We start from the raw sequence: 19,468 nt of genomic DNA, 5'->3' as shown, positions 1-19,468 counted from the left end.
TTTGTCCCTCAGTGCATTTGCAAATGATTATCTGAAGGTTTTTTTCTCCATTTTCTTTTGAGGGGTAGGTGGATAATGTCTTCTTCATCTCTTTCTTTCAGCTCACGGATAATAACACTTTCTTCTCAGCTTCAACCAACAACTTCAGAAGGTATTTTGGTTTTACTCTGGAAGGACATTTCACATCAAAACATGTTCATTTCAGGATCACAGAACATGCGATCTTCTTCCTGAACAATGTAATGGCTGGATGTCCCATACTTTTTATACTGGAATATAATTGTTTAAACCGATTAAATTAATTAAAAAATGTTGTCTTTTTGTGAAATGTATGAAATTATGTCGATAAAGATGTACTTGTGAAGCATGTGATGAACGAAAACCTAACTTTTTGATGTTTTTTTCTTTTTAGAATATCACGCTAAAGTGTATGCTGCTAACCGTCTAGATTTATGCTTAGTACTGTAGACCCACCTGCCTTACATTGCATGTCTCTTTACATATCAAAAAATAAATACATTAAAAGCATGGAATAATAAAAATAAGACACCTCTCAAAAGCAATATAGATAAAAAGTGTTATGCATGACATACCACAACCAAAAAACTCATGAGCTGTAATGTTATAGATATATACTTTATTAATTCTCTCTGATAAAATAAAATTACAAAATAATTTCAACCTCAAACGGCACTTTCCTTGTTCATAATTATTTAATGCATTAATGGTACATTTATTATAATTGTCATGACGAATGAGAAGAATACTATGATTTTATAATGTAAGATATCAGCTGTAACTGTATTTAATCATAATGGTAGAAAAGACTAAGCAATAGAAAGCTAGTATTCGTTAAGAGCATACTGTACAATACTCCAAGCGCATGTAATTCAGTATTCCGGCCACAGCATGTCGCTATAAGATAGTTTTCAGTGTTATCTCCAAAAGCAAAGGTAGGCTTGTCTCTTCTTCCCATCTTACCAGCATAATTCCTCTCTCAGATATAAATTTCACCAACAGATGTTCCTTCATGGCCATTGATCCTTTGTAAGGTTTATTTGTGATCCCTTATGTTCATCCACAGTCCTCCTCCCTCAAGAGAAGTCCACTTCAACAAGTCCATTTTCATTTTTTTCACAGTTATTCCCTCAGAAATAGAGTCAGGATTTCTGCCTGTTCCTGCTATCTTTTGTCCCAAGTGACAGCAGCTTTCCCTGCCTCTTTGAAGTCCATTTAAGAGAGAGCACTTTGGTTGTTAAGGTGTGTGTATGTGTGAACATTTATATATAGATATGTGTAGATATCTATATAAATATATGCGTGTGTGTGTGTGTGTGTGTGTGTGTGTGTGCGTTTGCAATATAAGTGGCAATTTAAATGACAAAGCAAGCGAACAAAGATGTATTTCCGAGTGTTTTGTCTTTTAACAGAATACATTCATAATAACAGTGAGCTGTTTTGGTACCGGAAAAAAGAACGGACAATCATGGACAGAGCCATTCACGGAAATTACTATAAAGATGCCAAGTTAGAATTATATAGATAAATCAGTTTTGCATTGGTAAAAGTGAGCACAATTATCAATGTAAAGGCAACATTTAGATAACTCTAGGTATGTTTTTTTCTGGATGATAAAAATAAAGAAAATAAACAGAATGCACTCCAGTGTCACATTTGGTTGGGAACTTAAAATAATAATTCCTGGTGGCGTAAGAACTGGAAGCTAAATTATTCAAATGAGATCTGGCACCAATATTCAGTTAGCTAAGTAAATAAATAAACTACACTTAAAATAACTGGTTTAAATTCTGATTCGATAAAGATTTGGTTCCTTCTTCCAACAACAATCAGAAAAATTAATGCACTTGTTAAAACTCATCATTAATCTTCTCTTTTCTGTGGCTTGTCTACAAAAAACAATCGTGTTACAAATGTTCACTCAGTCACTATCTTGTGTTCACTATTGAGACGACAAAGCGACGGACTGCGAGGAAAATTTTGACAATTGTCAAATGTGCTGGTACATGGCACCATTTGTAACCATCAGGTACAAAACAACCAAAACCGCAAAGATATGAAATGGCAGAGGGGGCAAAATGGACAGCACTCAATTTTTAGTCTTCTGGTTAACGTTTTAGAAACTCTGAGTAGAAACTGTCTTTGGCAAACTGTGAGTAACAAAGTGGTTCTAATGGGGCTTAAGGTGACAACAGAGGAACCTTTACCAACAGAGCAGGCTGGTGGAGGGGAAAAATGTTAATATTGTGTTAGAAAAACCTTTGAACTACCACAGCACCATGGCAGACTTTACATATAGTGCACCACATAGCAAATGAGTGAACAGTCTCATTTTAGGGCAGCAAGCCCACAATTACTCCTAAACATTAAGTGTCTCGCTCACCATGCACTCCAGTGAATGCGGTGATAAAGCCCTGTTGTAGTTATTTTATCTCATTTTACCATCTGCCACTGTCTCAAGCATCACAAATAGACTCCATGATGACTAACGTCTCTATCCGTTTACTTCAGCCTCGCCTGTAAATTCGTGCGGCTCAGTGACCGGTTACAATTCTCCCAGCCAAGCGGTTGAAAGTCACAACTATGCGTGTAGTAAGTCTAACCTGCTGCGCGCTCTCAGACCCACAGAAGATGAATCGGTTTCCATTCACAATTTTCTCTCTTTTGCTGTGTCTACATTGCTTGGCAGTGATCTATGGAGATAAACAGTGCATCGAGTGCTTGGCAGTATAGGCTTTAGTATTATCATGGGCTAGAAGTGCAGTATGAGACATTGTGTAAGTCTGTCTGTGCTGTGTTTCCTTGTATTGTGTGTATGTGTGCGGTGCATTCTGCTATTTTTTTTTTAATATTATGGTTGTATTGATCGAACCTTCTGTTAAAGGGATGCTTGTTAACACATGATAAGCGTTCAGATAGAAAATACATCATAAAGATAAAAAGTCATGGTCATTATTCCTGATGAAGGGAGTGAGAAATTCGGAGAAGAGAAATAAAAAAGGCAGAGAAGGAGATAGAGAGAATAAAAGGCCCTTTGCCGTAATTGGAGTGGATTCCATTTAGAAGTTCATATAATTATTCTTGGTTATTTCTTCCCTTCTGCCCTCCCTCTCCTCCCCTCCTCCTCATTCTCTTTACCTCCATTTCTCACCCTCGTGACATCCTCCCTCCCCCTCACACCTTTAAGAGTCTCCATTTTTCTTTCCCTTCCATCGTCAAGAAAAGTCCTGAACACGTCTCATTTCTCAAACTGGCCCTCCGTCTTAGTCCCATTACTGTTCCTCTTCATCCTGTTATCTTGGAGCAAAAATATTCAGAGGATCTCCAAAAATGTATCTCCTCTGCCTTCATTTTTCTCCCTTAGTCTGATGTGAGAGGACTATCAGAGCCTCCCCGTCTTTCCTCCTCTGTGCTTTGCGTCCACATTTGTCCCCGTCTGCTCCTCAGAGCGGTATTCAGCAGCTTGAGCTGCAAGTATTGGGATTGGGACTAGCCTCCAGGCTCCCCTCTGGGCTCACAGGTGGGGGCGACAGCGGGGTCTCCAAGGATAAACTAGAAATCTGTGCTAAGGTTGACGGAGGAGCTGCAACCTGAACTGGGGAGGCAGGAACCGTTGCGGCGGTCAGTGAGGCAGTTGGAGACAGGGGAACCACAGCGCAGCCACTTCCTGTTCCTCCCACTCTGCCGTCCCGTGCGTCCCTCTCTCGGAGCAGGTGGACCAGGGCGGCATGCTGGGCGCTGAGGGTTGCAGAGAGGTGTGCAGGCAGGGCGTTGAAGCCCGCTGTGAGCTGCTCCACCCGCTGCTCTAGGGACAGCATCTGTCGCTCCAAGTCCTCGCTGCGGTCGTTGAGCTCTGACATGAGCTCGTACATGACACTCTGCATCTGCAGGAGGAGAGGTGAAGAAGTGTTTTTCTTTGAGCTGCTCTGAACAGGTTTTGAATTTACTGTGGGGTTTGCCAGTAAATTCAAAGTGGAAAGCCTCTTAAATTACTATTACTAGGTTATAAAGACTTTTAAAATTATGAATAGGCATGTTTCACACACTGATCAAGGTTCACTGCTTGGCTGACAAGATAAAGACCTCCAATTTCCAATTCCAGCCAAATTCATTCCAGAAATAATCAAATCAATATGATATGACCCAATCATACATACAGATTCAAAAATTAATTACATATATTCCAGTTTGATCCTAGTTATAATTTAATGCTAGTTGCCATGCTCTGCAGAAGGTTTACAAAGTCTTAAGATTTTGCAGCAATCTCTTGTCACGAGCAAACCTGTGCCAACAGTGGTCCAATGTAACCAAAATGATATCTTGAAGAATTAATATAAAGAAATAGACTCAAAAGTTCAGATGAAAATGGAGCAATTGCAGTAAAGCTATTGCACTTTACAGCTAAAATAATAAAATATTATACTATAGAATAAGTTTTCTCCAAATTTCTCAAATAATCTCAAAACGTCAAAGCAGAATGACAAAATTAATTTAGATTGTGTATGAAAAGCAATATGATTCTCATGACAATTGAACAATTCTGCAGTATTTTTTCTGATGTGACCCTTTATCACTCCGTTTAGATCTCGTTCTCTTCTTACAAACGGATGCAATGCACCTTGCCATTTAGTGAAGTGATCCCAATTTAATACTCGGACGGCCCATTCTGGCTCTTTTCCGCAGACAAAATGTTGGTACAAAGATGTTTATCGCTCTCTCCCTGGATTTTCTCCCTGTACTGGTGTCTTCATTTCAGAAAAAAAGATCTGAACACTTTCTCTTCACTTGAGTTAAGCAGTGGGGATGATGAGGAAGATGCAAAAGAAAATGAATCCAAGGGGGAGTAGAAGATGGAATGATGAAGAGGCTGGGTGTTATAACATTGTGTGTGGAGTTAGAAGAGAGATAGATAATAAAAGGAAGGCTGCACAGTGTCCCTGCCGTGCTTCTCCTGGTCTCTGTAACCATGGTAAAGACGTAAGTGGCCAATTGAGATGGAGTCATTGAGATGGCGTAATTGCAAAATATTTGGTGCTAAAGGCACTGCTTCTTGGAAAGACACACGCGCACACATTCTCAATCTTTGTCTGCCTCTTATTCAAGTCTGAATCTCCGTCGCTCTGCTCCGAGTTTCTCTCTCTTTCACAAACACACGCATACATGTTCGCTCACATTCTCAAACACCCACACAGTTAACAGAAAAAAAAAACACACACACAAGCTCTCCCCTCCCTCTCATTTCCTCCTCACCCTCTCGCTCAGTCATCCCTGTTTTAACACTTTGCTGTGGTTGCCAGGAGATGAAAAGCCACAGAAACAGGCGGGTCAGCATGGAAACAGAGGAATGCCGTGGTATTTTCTCCGGGGACCGAAGGATAGCTACGCGTGACGTATCACCCTGCTCAAGGCTTAGGTCGTTTCCAGCATCACAGATTTGATAAGTTGCGGTTTAAAAACCAGTAAAATATTCCAGCATGGTGTTCATGAGGCTTACACTTCTTTTATTGTTGAGAGCAGTCTGTCAACTATATGTGATGCCTGAAGGGGGAGGAGATCCCAAAGAACTGTTCCCTCATTAAAGAAAGAGGATATTAGCAGCAAAAAAAAAGACATACAGTCAGCGGTTGACTAGCAGCTCTTCTCACATCTCGGTACTTGAACAAGTCGTAGCTGTTTCTGAATTCAAGGTATCCCACATTTTAAAACATGTATTCCTGATGTTTCTCTGGTCTGTGTTGTTACAAGCTGCCAGTCAGCTGTGCAGGGTGCCAGAAGAAGAGGAACTCCCTCCATAAGCCGGCAGCAAGAAAAACAATGACTGTTTTAAGGTAGCATTTTAAAAAGGACAACAAAAAAAAGCCTTTGATATAAGCTATGAGACTAACTGAACTAATCTGCTTCCAAGTCAAGCAGATGACCCATCGAGTTAACAGAGCGACTTTAAACTTCATGTCAGTCACTGAAACTAAAACAGGCTGCTAACTATATTTCTAAAGGTCACACCAGGCATGATAGACAACTTTTACAATGGAGAACGGGAGCAACTTCATTAATATAACTACCAGAATAGTTAATCATTGGTCTCTGTAACCATTATGGATACATTTGCATAACACACTGACAGCACGTAATTTTATTGATTAGGGTTTGTATGCTTATAACAAGTACCTGTGCTTGATTTACTAAATATGTATTATGTAAAATCAATAAAATGGTCAAAGCTGTTGGAGTAAGTTGAGATCACTAGTTCATTCCTTGCTCACACTCTGATACTAATCCAAGACATTCACCACATTTTATTTTGACATTAGCAAAGAAAAAAAGAATTGAACAAATTCTCAGCATAAATACGACTTCCCTTCACATTTTCCCTTCACTTTCTCTCTGTTTCACTGTCTACTCTCTGGCTGCCAGCTATAGATTGCTTTATAGCAGAACTGACAGGTATAGTCTCAAATTACCCAGAATGCATGACAACTGGCCCTCCCAATGTGACACGCCTTCCTTATTTCTTATTGGCTTGTGCGTCAGTGGTAATCAGCTCATAATACCTGATCTCATGCAGATTCAACTCTAAATTTTTCAATGTTAGATTCACTGACAGATCAGACTTGTTCTCCTCCTGTCCCTGTAGATTCATGTTTTTACGCTTTACGTGCTAACAGATTTGTGCGGCAACTCGACTTTGCCCAGCTGGGAATCCGAGGCAAAATCCGACAAAACAAATTGTTGTATATTGAAGTGACTGCAGGGGACTGTAGTAATATTTTTCCACAAGGTTCCAGTACTGCTAGAATGCTAAATGTCGTGTACAGTTTGTGCATCTCACCTTGGAGAGGTCTACTAGTGTGTTGGCCTGATCACTGAGTTTCCTCTGCTCCATTTTGACGCTGCGTAATCTGCAAACAGACGTACACACAGATAAAGCTCACAAACAGAGGTGAAACCCAGTAAATACACAGTGGTCAGCCCACAGAGATAATCCCTCTGGATCCACACAACAGCTCTCCGAAGCCACGGTCACCTTGCTTGGATTGGGTTCATTTTTACCTGCAGTGCCTCTCTGAAAAATTTGAATGTATAAACACAGCAAGTGCAGGCTAAAAAAATGTAGCTGTCTGCATGAGCTAACAGCAGTCATAAAAGAGAGTAGGACCAGGGTTAATATGAAGGAAAGCTAGTGGGAATAAAGCCTTCAGGGAAATAAGCTGCAGGGGATGAAAATTAAATAAATCATCTTACCTCAGTCCAATTATAATCAGAACCTGTTTAACTCTCAAAACACAGCACAATAATTAGTGGTTCAATCTGTGTTTTCATCAAGCCCTGTGGCAGCCTCCATTATAATGCAGTGAAGAGTGATTTTATGAGACTGTTTCCCAGTTACACTGTCAGGTTCTAACCTGGAAAAATCACTTACTTTAATGTGTTCACCCAAAAACAATTGCCCTGGTTCATCACTCGTTGACTTCCCATCCCCTTTTCAGCTCTTGCATGTCAGGATTATCTTGTACGTTACAATTAAGAGTCTTATAACTTGTCTCTGGCTTTTGATGGCAACTCACAATATTTTTAACCATTAGAGAAGCAAACAAAAAAATGATTTGAATTTAATTAGAGAACAGAACCGGTTGTGCTGTATGTTCATGTTTCATCAGCCCCTACTGTTGAGATGATAAAATGAACAGAGAGCCTCTAATGGTACAGAACACACTGATTGTGTTTGCCTGGACTGAACTTGCCCTTTAGCAGATAATGAATATTTGTATGTTTGCGTGCGTGCGTGCGTGTGTGTGTGTGTGTGCAGAGATTAGTGCATCTCATCTGATCATCAAACTGTATTCAAGCTGTGGGCAGATAGAAAGTGCGGCTGATTCAGCCACAGTGGTGTGCATGTTTGTTTGCACCCTTTGCATGGATGCAGGGGAAAACGAAGTGTCGTCTCACTGATGTATGGCCTGCAGGAACTTCCGCTGGTGTTTGCGGACCCTGGAGTGGTCGATCTTCTTCATCAGCTTGGTGTGCTTGTAGATGAGCCAAGTCTCCCTCAGCACATTAGCTGCTGCGTTCTTTATCTGTCTCCAGACAATAAACACACATATGTAGACATTTATTAGCAACAGGCAGCCCTTGGCAACTGCAGGAGGCAACAGGTTCATCATCTCTATGCAAAGAAAAGAAGAAGCACTAAGCCATCTTTTTGTCTTCTCAAAGGCTGCCCCCATTCTCTGGCAGGCTTGCCGATGCTTTTTTATGTGCGCTTTCATAACTCTGTCCTTCGGGAGATTGGCAATGAGAGCCAACAGGAGTCTTTCCTTCACACTCCTCTACTGGCTTCCAAAGCCTACAGTGCCTTGCAATATTATTCATACCCCTTTAGGTTTTAACATGTTACAAACACAAACTTTAATTTGTTTTATTCATACTACAGATGTTTGGGTTGAGAGTCTGTTTAGCACTTTGATGAGGCAATTTTAAGGTTGTAACGTTCTTGAAACACATCAGCTAATAGATAATGTGTCTGTGAGGTATTTGTTGACTCACATTGGTATCCATCAAGTTAACATAGTGCAAAATAGAACAACATGTTGGACTTTGGCTAAATATGTTCAACCGAAGCTGGAGTAAAACATTTCCTTAAAGTTTGGTATCTCACAGAACCGTCATTACAAACTGAGTTCATATGTCTAAATTCATCTAACATGATTCAGGATTTCCCCGAATTTTGCTTCATCCACCTTCTTGCCAACTCAGAAACGGTTCTATTTGTAAAAAATAAAAGGTATAATTGTCAACCCACTTCACAGTTATGCACTACTTTATGTCTATGATATATACATTTCAAATAAAATGCATGGACATTTGTACCATTAAGATAACACAATGTGTTAAAAGCCAATGCATGTGTGTATCACATTTAATAAAATAAAAAAAAGACTGAATTATGCTAGCTGGGTTAAAAAAAATCACCTCTGTATCATTGGTGTTTATTTAAACCAGGGATCTTCCTTTTAATTATGACAACAACCGTAGAAAACAATCACAGCTGAAGTAGCTGCTCTTAAACTAGCTGTCAAAGACATTCCTCATCAGAGGAGAAGAGGAACATTGGTCTGATATAATGATGCTGTTGCATGGAAGGCTAATGAAAGACGACAATTTTTCTCAGTTGTTCAGGATTTGGTAAAACGGCGATTCAAAATGTCAGTCCAAGGCCTAAGGTTTGCCCTGCGATCAATAATATTTAACATGAATATCTGATTCATCTGTCGCTATAGGTTGCTACATAATTACAAGACAAGGGTCTGACATCCAGAGGATAAAAAACAAGGGAGCGGGAGAATACAATAGTGAGGAGAGACGACACAAAGAAAATGTAAGCGTGTAAATTGAATGAGAGACTTCAAAGAGATGGAGAAGACTGAACAAAGAACAATTATACCCCCGCCTGAAGAGAACAAAAGAACCCCGCAGCCTGGCTAATCAGCACCCATCCACTGTAAGGAGAGGCCCCTTGCAGACACCCACTACATGTTCACACAGCGTCGGCTGCAGATGAGGAGGGTGGAAGGCCATCGCCTTGTGAAAGTGTTTACACTGATACAGAGGAAGTTGAGCCAAGACACACAAACTCCAACATATCCGATGTTTGAGTGTCAGAACATTTCCGGTTCAAAATGTACTTTTCTTTGCTCAAGTTCAATTCAATATTTTGAATATTCAAGTCCAAATCATTTTTGAAGTTTATGAAGTTTTATTATCTGTGGGTTTCACAACTTGCAAAACAACTAAGTGCTACTTTTTAAAATTTATTTATTTATTTACAAACTTAGATTAACACTGTTTAAAATGGCAGCAGAATTTTTCAGTCCTGGACCGTAAGCTGCGTGGTGGCTCAGTTGGAAACACTCCTGCCTTGCAACAAAAAGGTCCCGAGTTCCAGTCTCAGCTTGGAGACTTGCTGCTTGAAGTTTGCACGTTTTCCCTGTGCATACATGAGTTCTCTCAAGGTACTTTGTCTTCCTCCCTTATTTCAATAACATGATTGTTAGGTTAATTGGTCTTTCTAAATTGTCAATCATGGCTTTGGTGGCAATCTATATAAGACCCAGCGCATGAATCTCAGGTCCAACCTAAAACCTATCTAGAGCAGAAGTAAACAACCTTTGCCTCCAGAGTGGCTCTTCAAAAAACTTTTTTCAAAATCAATAAAGAACTGTGCAGTGTATTTAAATATAAGAGTAACATAAACAACTTCTGCAGTTTGTTAATTTGCAAATAGAAGATCTGTGTAGATAGTGGAAAGAAAGAATAATTATAAACCAGAAATTGCAATGCTATTTATAAAAACGATAACTTTCTCAAATCACATTTGAATGCAGCAGATTTATATCTAAATCTTTAGCCAGGTCACTAAATAGCACAATTAGCACTGCTTTCATCTGTAAACCTTTTGGCAGTCGGATATGTCAAGTCATATTCATAAACTGATCAATCAGGGCAGCAGGATTACATTATGATGAATCATGACATGCCCCTCGTGCAAATAACATTGACTGATTGCTGCAGACTGTTTGTAGTTTCCAGATTTCCTGCAACCACAATTACTGTCCACCCCCACCACTGCAGTCTTCATTTTCTCTCTCCTGGGGGAAATGAATGTGGGCAAAGATGGCAGCTCCATTTGCAAGAATAAAAGACTCGACGTGAACCGCTAAGAACACTCTGCAAGAAACCAAACGACGGCAGCGACAGCCGTTCCTTCACCATATGGACTGTATTTGGGAAACCGTGTTGGGGCCATACGGTCGTATTGGGTCAAAGATGCATTCTGGCTGCCCCCCTACATGGCTCACCTTATGGCAGGTACATGCGAAATCTGTTGATTCAAAGGGTTTCCCACACTGCAGCATGCTAGGATGACATATTGTTGCGTGTAATCAGTATAAATAGAAATACTGAAAAGATGTCATTATATACTGTAGTATAATTAGCAATATTATATGAAGAACTGTAAGAGCTAAAATTAATCACAGTAATTGTATTTGCTGTTCTTTCTTGTTATGTGTTAAGACATCATTTGTATTGAATACAATTAAATTAATAATATATTTAGTTATACTAATTTAAATGTTCCAACAATGTATCAAATATACGATAAAAGTAATTAAAATCCATGTAATTATTTGAGTATTTATATTATTATTTCAAATTTTTTGCACTAAATTCTAACATGAAATAACGTAATTTATTAGTATTGCTTACAGAAAGACCCTTTTCTCACTAAACTTTAAAAGATAAAGTTATTGTATGCTGTTTATTTATTTAGTGCATGTATATACAATTTTCTTAAAGACATCTTGATGTGGAAAATTGTACACCGTTATTTACTTATAATAATAATAATTAACTTATGTTGGAATGAAATTAAATTATATTTCTTTACAACATAGTTTCTATTTAAATAAAAACAGTATGAATAAGAAGTATCTGTCAACTTTAAAACATTTAAAAAGTCACTCTTAACCTCTAATGACCCTCAAATGCAAGTGAATAGATAAACAGTGCAACTACCACTGAAAGCCCCCATCCATGTGCCACAGCGACACGTGGCTTTACCTGCTGTGACCTTCCCCTCAAAGACATGGCGACAAAGGGAAGAGACAGCTCTCACAGACCTTTAGGCAACCTAATCAGATTATATCTTCACAAACTCAAAAGACACAAACATCCGAATACATGAGCTAAAAAGCAGAATGATTCACTAATTTCACTAAAATATGAACGATATAATACATTCATGCAGTGCTTCTATAAAATGAAAGTAAAAATTTGGAGCATAATGCACCCATGGTGTGTCACCATGCGTCTGTTTCTCCAGTGATCCATCTGGTTTAAAAGGGAATTAAAAGGCTTTTGAAAAGCAAGTTATTTTTACAGTGCAGAGTGGAAGCTAGCTTTGGAGAAGTCTTCAAATGCATCACCTCCTCTCTGGCCAAGGCCCAGAGTGCTCTGTGAAAAAATCTCAGAGAGGGGCAAAGCTCTGGACTCACCACAGGGAAGTGCAAAAGTGCTCTGAGTTTTCAAAATTCACATTTTTCAAAATTAATCACATAACTTAATTAAAATATTTGACTTTTGAGCTTGTATGTAAATATTACTAAAATGTTTTGCAAAGTTGCAATAATTTCTACAGTATTATCTACGGTATGTTTCAGTTTAAATATCCATCAAGCCTGTTGTGGAGGTGAAACTTAAACAAATATTAGTAGGGGTGTATGCTATTACTGTACTCCAGATGTAAATTCAATCATTTTGACTTGAAATTTGTGCATCTAGTCCATGCTTTTAACATTTGCAGGGCAATCAAATGACTAGTATTCAGATTTTTCTGATTATTTGCAAAAAGGTTTTTTTTGGTGTGTGTGTGTGTTTTGCACAATGTACAAAAATGTCTAAAATGTCTAACATACCAAGGCAAAATGCTACTTGTCATGCTACTGACTGGCATTTGCAAAGCTGTCAATCTATTCACATATTTTAAGATTGTGGCTCCTAATCCCCATGAACAATAGGGTTCCACTGTAGATTTACAGGTTTCACTGGAACTGTAAGTAGTCAGTTTCATCTAAAACATTTTTGTTCTGTCAAAAGGAAAAGATCACATTTTGCCTCTTCCGCAAAATCTGCAGAGTGTGTCCACCTTTTTTAACATTCGGATTGAATGTCGAGACATTCCTAGGAATAAAACAACCTGTTAAATTTTAAGACATAAATCCACCTCAAGATGAGAGCTCTACTTTTATGTGCACCTTGAATGCGCCACATGAAAAAAGCTGAACTCTTCAAACATGAGCACTTCTCACCTCACAGACAGCAGGGCTGCATTAACTGTTGTTTAATTAACATTATTTTAATCCTATCAAAAGGAGAGCCTTTGCTTCACTGAGTGCTGAATGCAAATTAATGCTGCGCACTGAACTGATAAGGTTATTATATCTTTCCTTCATCATCAGCAACACACCGAAAAAGATGTTCAGATTGCACCGTCGCTTCTTGATGCCTGGGTCTAAAAATCTGATCCTACAGATAAAAGAGCAGAACTCAAATCATTTTGAAGTGCCACGTCGGGTGAGATCAACAAACACACGCTTCATCTAAAAAGAACATGTTTGTAAAGCAGATGTCTAAGAAAAAGTTGCCTTCCTGCCAAAGGTGACAGGCTAGAGACTATTTCAGGCTGCGCTACAGAGCCACACCCAGGACTCATTACACAGCGACCCCTCGTTCAGATCAGCTGAGCTCTTCCCTCTTTGGCATTTAACTGACATTCTTGTTAATCCTTCAAAGGGAACGAGACTTTCACTGAGGTAGAAAGTCAGTGTGTGCGACATTCAGCCATTTTTGTGTGTCGGAACATGTACAATTATGGCCGGTTGTAGAATCTATTGTTACATTATTCATTACAAAGCTCTGACTGATTGTGTTCTCGGCGATAATATGACAGACAAAAGCGCCTGTTGCATAAATCCACCAGAACGCAATAGCTTTGTTCGCTGGTCTGTAAGCGGTAAAGGGCAGGAGATAATTACAGGTGCGTATGTAAGTTGAACCTTTGACAGAAATATCAAGAAGGAGCACGCTGCCTGCATGACATCTCCCTTACTCAATTGGCAGCTTCACAAATATTGAGATGATCTACAGCAAGAATATTATCTTTATAAACCAACAGCACCATAGTGCCTGAGAGACCAGTATAAAGCGATTACTTTGAGAACTTTGGCATTTTGGGTCATTTCTTTTGTCTTAATGTTGGAAGCTCAACACAAGGTCCACCACAATGTGTGTGAAACTGCCAAGGGAAAGTTTTGATTCAATATGATAAACTAAATGCTTCTGCTGCTTGAACTTCAACTCTTAACTGCAGATTAAATCTTAGACCTGGACTTCAAAAGTTTTCCAAATCTAATAAATGAAAAAAAAAAAAAAAGAAATTCAGAAAATCCAGATGTTTGGGTGGAAACCCAGATATTTTTTGCCTCCTACTACTGGGGAATCCCCAGGCATTACTGGGATCCGTGGGTCGTGTAACTCCTCCATACAACAGTGTGATAACCAGACGCTGCCACAGGAGCAGTGTGCAATGGGATTGTTTGTTGTACACTGAGGCAATCAGAGACAAAGACATGAGATGAAACATTTAATTAATTACGCACCCCTATCATACATGAAGAAGAGTAAACGAAGGAATTATCAAGACGAAAGGGTTTAGCTGATGTAAAATAGCCCAGGATACTTTGTGTTATGCAACACTACCTCATTTTACCACATTTTATTTAAGGTTAATATCTGTCACAGTTACTGTCGTATTTCCTGGAGGATAGAGGGTTTATGGTTTGTTGAACTGTATCCTACAAATACTGTTACAGAAGTGAGTGAATATTAAGGTTTTTATTTTTGCAAATAATGACTTAGCACATTCACATAGAGTATTTGTCCCAGGAAGAGTGTATCTGAAGCCACCTAAAGTGATCACCGTTGAAAAGAAGAACGCCATTCTGCGTATTTGAAAGGTTCATTTTTACTGAAATTAAACTTGTTTCTGGCTTTTACATTGCTATAACAGTTTACATTAAGCAAACTGAGCTATCATCTTGTTAATGTTAATCTGTGTGGTTAAGAAGATTTAGCATACATAATATATCTAATTACAGTCTTAAATTGAATATTAAAACATTTTGACATACAGGGCACAGCAGACATTGTAACAACATGGCATTCTCCAGACAGTTTGGTCTTCTTTCAGAAGAGCAGTACGAAAGTGAACCAAGCCAAATAAAGATGTGAAATCTTTCACTATTCCACACCAATCAAGCTGAAACTCCGGGACTGGTTATTCCTCTCCTATGTTATCTCTTGGTCAACCTGTTCAGCTGGGAGACACCCTGAGTTTAAATAACCTGATAACCTAGCACGAAAAGAATAAACGCTTTCAGCTAAAGTGAGATAAACAGAGGGACAACAACAAGATGGAAAATCAGTTTCTGAAGATAACACAACACATCAATCAAAGACACAAGGTGCACAAGATTTACTGTCTCTCCTTTCAAACATAAGGTCTTCTATTTCTGCCTTATCAGTCAGAACCATGAACTCCGTCAAGTGTTTCCAAGATTAATGGTGGCTAAATGAGTCCTTATTTACTTTTGAATAATCAGTGACATTTTAAGATGAAAGTGCAATGTCTCGTCACACAGAGAAATATTCAATATATATAAGAGAACATTCAAAGCATAAAGGTTTATACTGGGACAGATCAAACAAGGACAGTTTGATCCAGATAGTTGCACAATAAGGAGACTGTCGACGCCTGAAGTTGGAAAGGACCACACGTGAAAAGTGACTAACATGACTGTGTTGATATTATTGCAAAGCACTTAATTTCTAAATGTTTTCCAACAACCACAAAAAAAAAAAAAAAAACACTAATGAGTTTTTTATGGAGGGATACATCCTGCTAGGTCGAGTGAAAAGACCAACAAGTAACACAAGGAGCTTTGCATAGGAGGGGATATGTTTTATTTTCCCTTCACAGTTTAATACCTCTGGCTGTATAAACATTGACAGGCAGATGGTTCAGCCAATCACCTGACAAATATTGCCAAAAGACTGCCCTATTCCAAACAGTCTGCAGACAGATGGTTCTGCACAACAAACCATCTGGCCGAGCAGATATAGACAATTCCAACATGCTGGTTTTTACTGCTTTAACTCCAATAAGTGCAGATGAGTCTAATGCTTGCTAAAAACTTCAGCAATTTGAATTACATTTAAACCAAAGAGAGAGAAAATCACGGGCAGCTTCAGAGTTACTGAGAACCAGCTTAAAAGATCAAACATTAGAGGGCAAAATTCAAGATTGAGATATCTCCTAGAAGTTTTGGATTAAAGGATAGAAAGACACAAAACAGTAAAGAATAAGCATTTACGTTTTCACGAAGCAATCATAGTAGTTTCTTTCACGTGGATTTTGTCAATATAATCTTTAAGGGTTGTTTTATTGTGTTACACCTTGTAAATTTTTGAAATTCTGTCCTTTGCATTTCTATGAAACGTTCAACATAATTTTAGTTATTTGAGTTCAGGACCCTTGACTTTATTAACATCTATTCTTGATTTCATAGATCCCAGTTATGTGGCTTCGGAAACCAGTACCTGCTAAGCTCAAATTAACTGGGCTCAACTCAAGTCTACACAGTTTGGTCATTTTCCATTACAAGTGAGTACATCATGGTATGGCGGCTGAAAAGGCTGTAGCAAAATTTATATGTGACAACACAAGACAATAGAGGACTTGTAACAGAGTGGCTCTCGGGACTCAACCAGTGTTGGCACCTGTGGAAAAGCATTGGCTGGCACTCTCCTGAACTTGCATTTTCAGCTTGAGATACTTAATAAGGGACTCAAATAGTTTCAGAATCTAATGGAGAATCCTAAAAGCTGAACTGAAAGCTGAGTCAGTACTAGTCGATCTCTGTCCCCAGAAAATAAGTGACATGCAGCAAAATCTCATAAAATCCTTTGGAATAACCTCAGAAATCCCAGAGAAATGTTTATCACTTTGTAAGGTTACAAGAAAGTCTTTATGGAAACTGTAAAGAAAAGGAGAATGACTCAGGACTTTTGTATATGTAAACATTGACAGAAAACCAATCATGTGCATCATAATTAAATGTCAAATGTCTTGTGAAAACAGATTTGGATGAACTGAAGGGAGACGGCAGGAGGGCGAGGTGAAAGTCAATAGCTCTGAAGCCTGTTTGTTTCTTTGTTGATATGTTATTCATGTTCAAATTATTGATCACTCAACCCCGTTCAGACACCCAGATAACCCTGCTGCCATAATGTACCCTACATATTTGATATGGGAGCTATTTTTAAAACTTGGGTCTTTCAGCTGTATGAAAAATTGAAAAGGACTGGAGGAAGGAGGGAGTGAGAGATGAAGGGAAGGAGGCGAGGAGGGGGCAAGAAAAGGAGAGGGTGTAGGGTGGCAGAAAGAGAAAGGGAGAGAAAGGGATTTACTGTAAGAGAGACAAATGTCAAAGGAAAGGGGAGGTGGAGGGATGGCCATGTGGGAGGAAAAGGAACGGTGATGGAAAGAAAAAGGGAGGCAGTAACAGAGGGAGCAGAGCAGGCTGAGCTGGATAGATGACCTTTTATCGCTCAAATAACACGGCTCTCCGTCACAACAATGCAGGTTGATGGTGTGATGTGGTACTTTAGGCAGGTGAAAGATGCAACAGTTTTACCAGATATTAAAATTCAGTTAAATCCTGCAACACCAAATCCACAGGAAAACCGAAATGTGTGCTTTTCTTATGCAAGCACGAACTGGGTTTTTATGAAATAAACTACAAAGTAGTGCAAACATGCCAAGTGCAAAAAAAAAAAGAAAAAATTGTTTCATTTTTCATTGGTACACAACTAATGGACTGGACTTCATGTTGCTGTTTGTTCACTGATGTTCTCTAACAAACCTCTGAGGCTTGGATTGATACTAAGATCCAATTAATCATAGATGAAATTTACTTGCCTATTTATCCCTTAATCCCTGTATTTTGGTCACAATGGTGCATTAAAAGTATTTGTGTTTTTCTGTCAAGATTATAAACTGAACGTTGATTGTTAAATTAGGCATTTAGAATGCTGTTATTTTGTAAAATAAAGCGTAGCTGGGCATAGCTCCACCAACTAGATGGAGTCAGTCCTTTCAATACGATATTTGAAATGTGTTGAATATGCATCAATAGGCATTCGTGGAAAACAAATGTGACCTTGCCTGTGAGGTGACAACACTGGACCAGTTATGAATGGTGAGGTTGGAAGAAAACAGTTTACACTGGGGATCATTTAGGATTCAAAAGTAAAAAGGGTTAACTAGATATGCAAAGACTAGAGTTTCATTTGCAAAAAGAAAAATGCAAACTATGAGTTATGGTTCATTCAGAGCACCAGTATGCACTCTATTAGCTAGTCTATCATCAAAAACGCAGAGAAAATATCTTTTTATTTACAGTACAGAAACATCTGAAAAACTTGCAGGGTTTGAATACTTTTGCAAGGCATTGTTTGTGTTCTCTGCAATAGCCCACTGCCAAGTAAAGCCAAGCATATACACACCCTCTTGGTGAGCTGTGTATCCATCATGAAGTTGTGCACGTGTTTCTCAGCCTTGGTCAGCTCCAGCTTCCTGGCTACCACAGCGACCACCAGAGCTGTGCATCCCGCACCCTGAGAGAGACAGAGGGAGAGAGAGAAGAGAGGAACAGAAAACAAACACTCAGTCAGGGTACAGACGCATTAATATGAGAGATTTCTGGATGGGGAGCTACCCCAGACAATTGGAGGTTTGCAAGGGCAAATACAAGGAGCTGAATGACAGAAGGAGAAGTGAATAGGGGGAGAGGAGAGGATTAGGAATAACAGCTCTGCTCCAAATCCACATTTCTTCACGGTGAGAAGCAAGCCAAATCTATTTTCACTTCCACTCCATCTGGTGTAAGATGCTTTCTATATATTCCCTACATATGCAGCTGAAAAATGTACCTCCTTTTGGACAAAAAAACAAACAAAAAAACCCCTAAAAAAATCAAGAATCGACACCACCTACTTTCATTTAATTATATGCTGTCAATTTGAATTACATGGTGTCAGTCTTCTCCTCTCACTGGAGTCTTGGAGGCCTTCAGGACGTGTGAAAGTGTAAAACACAAACCAGTTTGTCTGTATTCCAACTCAACCCATGTGGGACACACGACAAAATTCATTTGGGAGAGAGTGACAGCAGCCTCTCAACCAGAAAGACATGCTTGAGAGGAAAAGAGAAGGAACACAGAGGAAAGGCAGACTTAATTAACTTTCAGATTAGACGCTGTTTTGAATGGGGCTGCCGAGTGCTCACAGGTTCCTCTGAAGGGGGCACACACACAGAGAGGAAAGAAAGGGAGAAAGGAAGAAGAGATATGGTGAAGCAAGGAATCATGGAGGGAGGGATGAATGAGGAGACGAGGGTGTGTGCATGTAAAATAGCAGGGGAGGAAAATGGAGAAGAAGGCAGTGTTAATGAGGTCACATATCTCTTGATAGGCAATGAATTAAGATTAAGAGTGGTTAATGAAAGTGTACAAGTGTCTTCCTTCCTGCTTGTTAGTGTGTGCATCTCAGAGGGGATGTGGGGGGCAGAGGTGGAGAATAAGGGAGATGTAGAAGAAGACAAACACAAGTTTAGAGAGCGAGTTGAGATAGGGTGCAGCATTCCTGAAACGTGTAGGAAGGACAGAGCCAAGAATTCGTGCACACTCTTAAAAGACAAGAAAGGTTTGCCAAAAATAAGTTTGGCTTCAGTGAGATGTAACGCACAAGCCGGCATTAGTGCCCACGTCTATGC

General features: G+C 39.2%; 1 protein-coding gene across 1 annotated transcript in view; it reads right to left on the bottom strand.

Annotated features, from left to right (window-relative positions):
- Positions 1-620: 620 nt before the first annotated feature.
- kcnn3 (potassium intermediate/small conductance calcium-activated channel, subfamily N, member 3) overlaps positions 621-19,468 on the bottom strand; it is a 74,521-nt gene continuing 55,673 nt past the window's right edge. The window contains exons 7-10 of the mRNA XM_055047899.1: positions 18,202-18,312; positions 7,966-8,093; positions 6,848-6,917; positions 621-3,902 (exon numbers count right to left, since the gene is read on the bottom strand). Coding sequence (XP_054903874.1) covers positions 3,474-3,902; positions 6,848-6,917; positions 7,966-8,093; positions 18,202-18,312 — 738 coding nt within the window. The 3' untranslated portion in view covers positions 621-3,473. The remainder of the gene's footprint in view (positions 3,903-6,847; positions 6,918-7,965; positions 8,094-18,201; positions 18,313-19,468) is intronic.

The sequence above is a fragment of the Poeciliopsis prolifica genome, unplaced genomic scaffold (assembly GCF_027474105.1).
Source record: "Poeciliopsis prolifica strain line A6 unplaced genomic scaffold, Auburn_PproV2 SCAFFOLD026, whole genome shotgun sequence".
In the NCBI taxonomy this organism is placed as follows: domain Eukaryota; kingdom Metazoa; phylum Chordata; class Actinopteri; order Cyprinodontiformes; family Poeciliidae; genus Poeciliopsis; species Poeciliopsis prolifica.
This window is presented reverse-complemented; position numbering and strand designations above follow the sequence as displayed.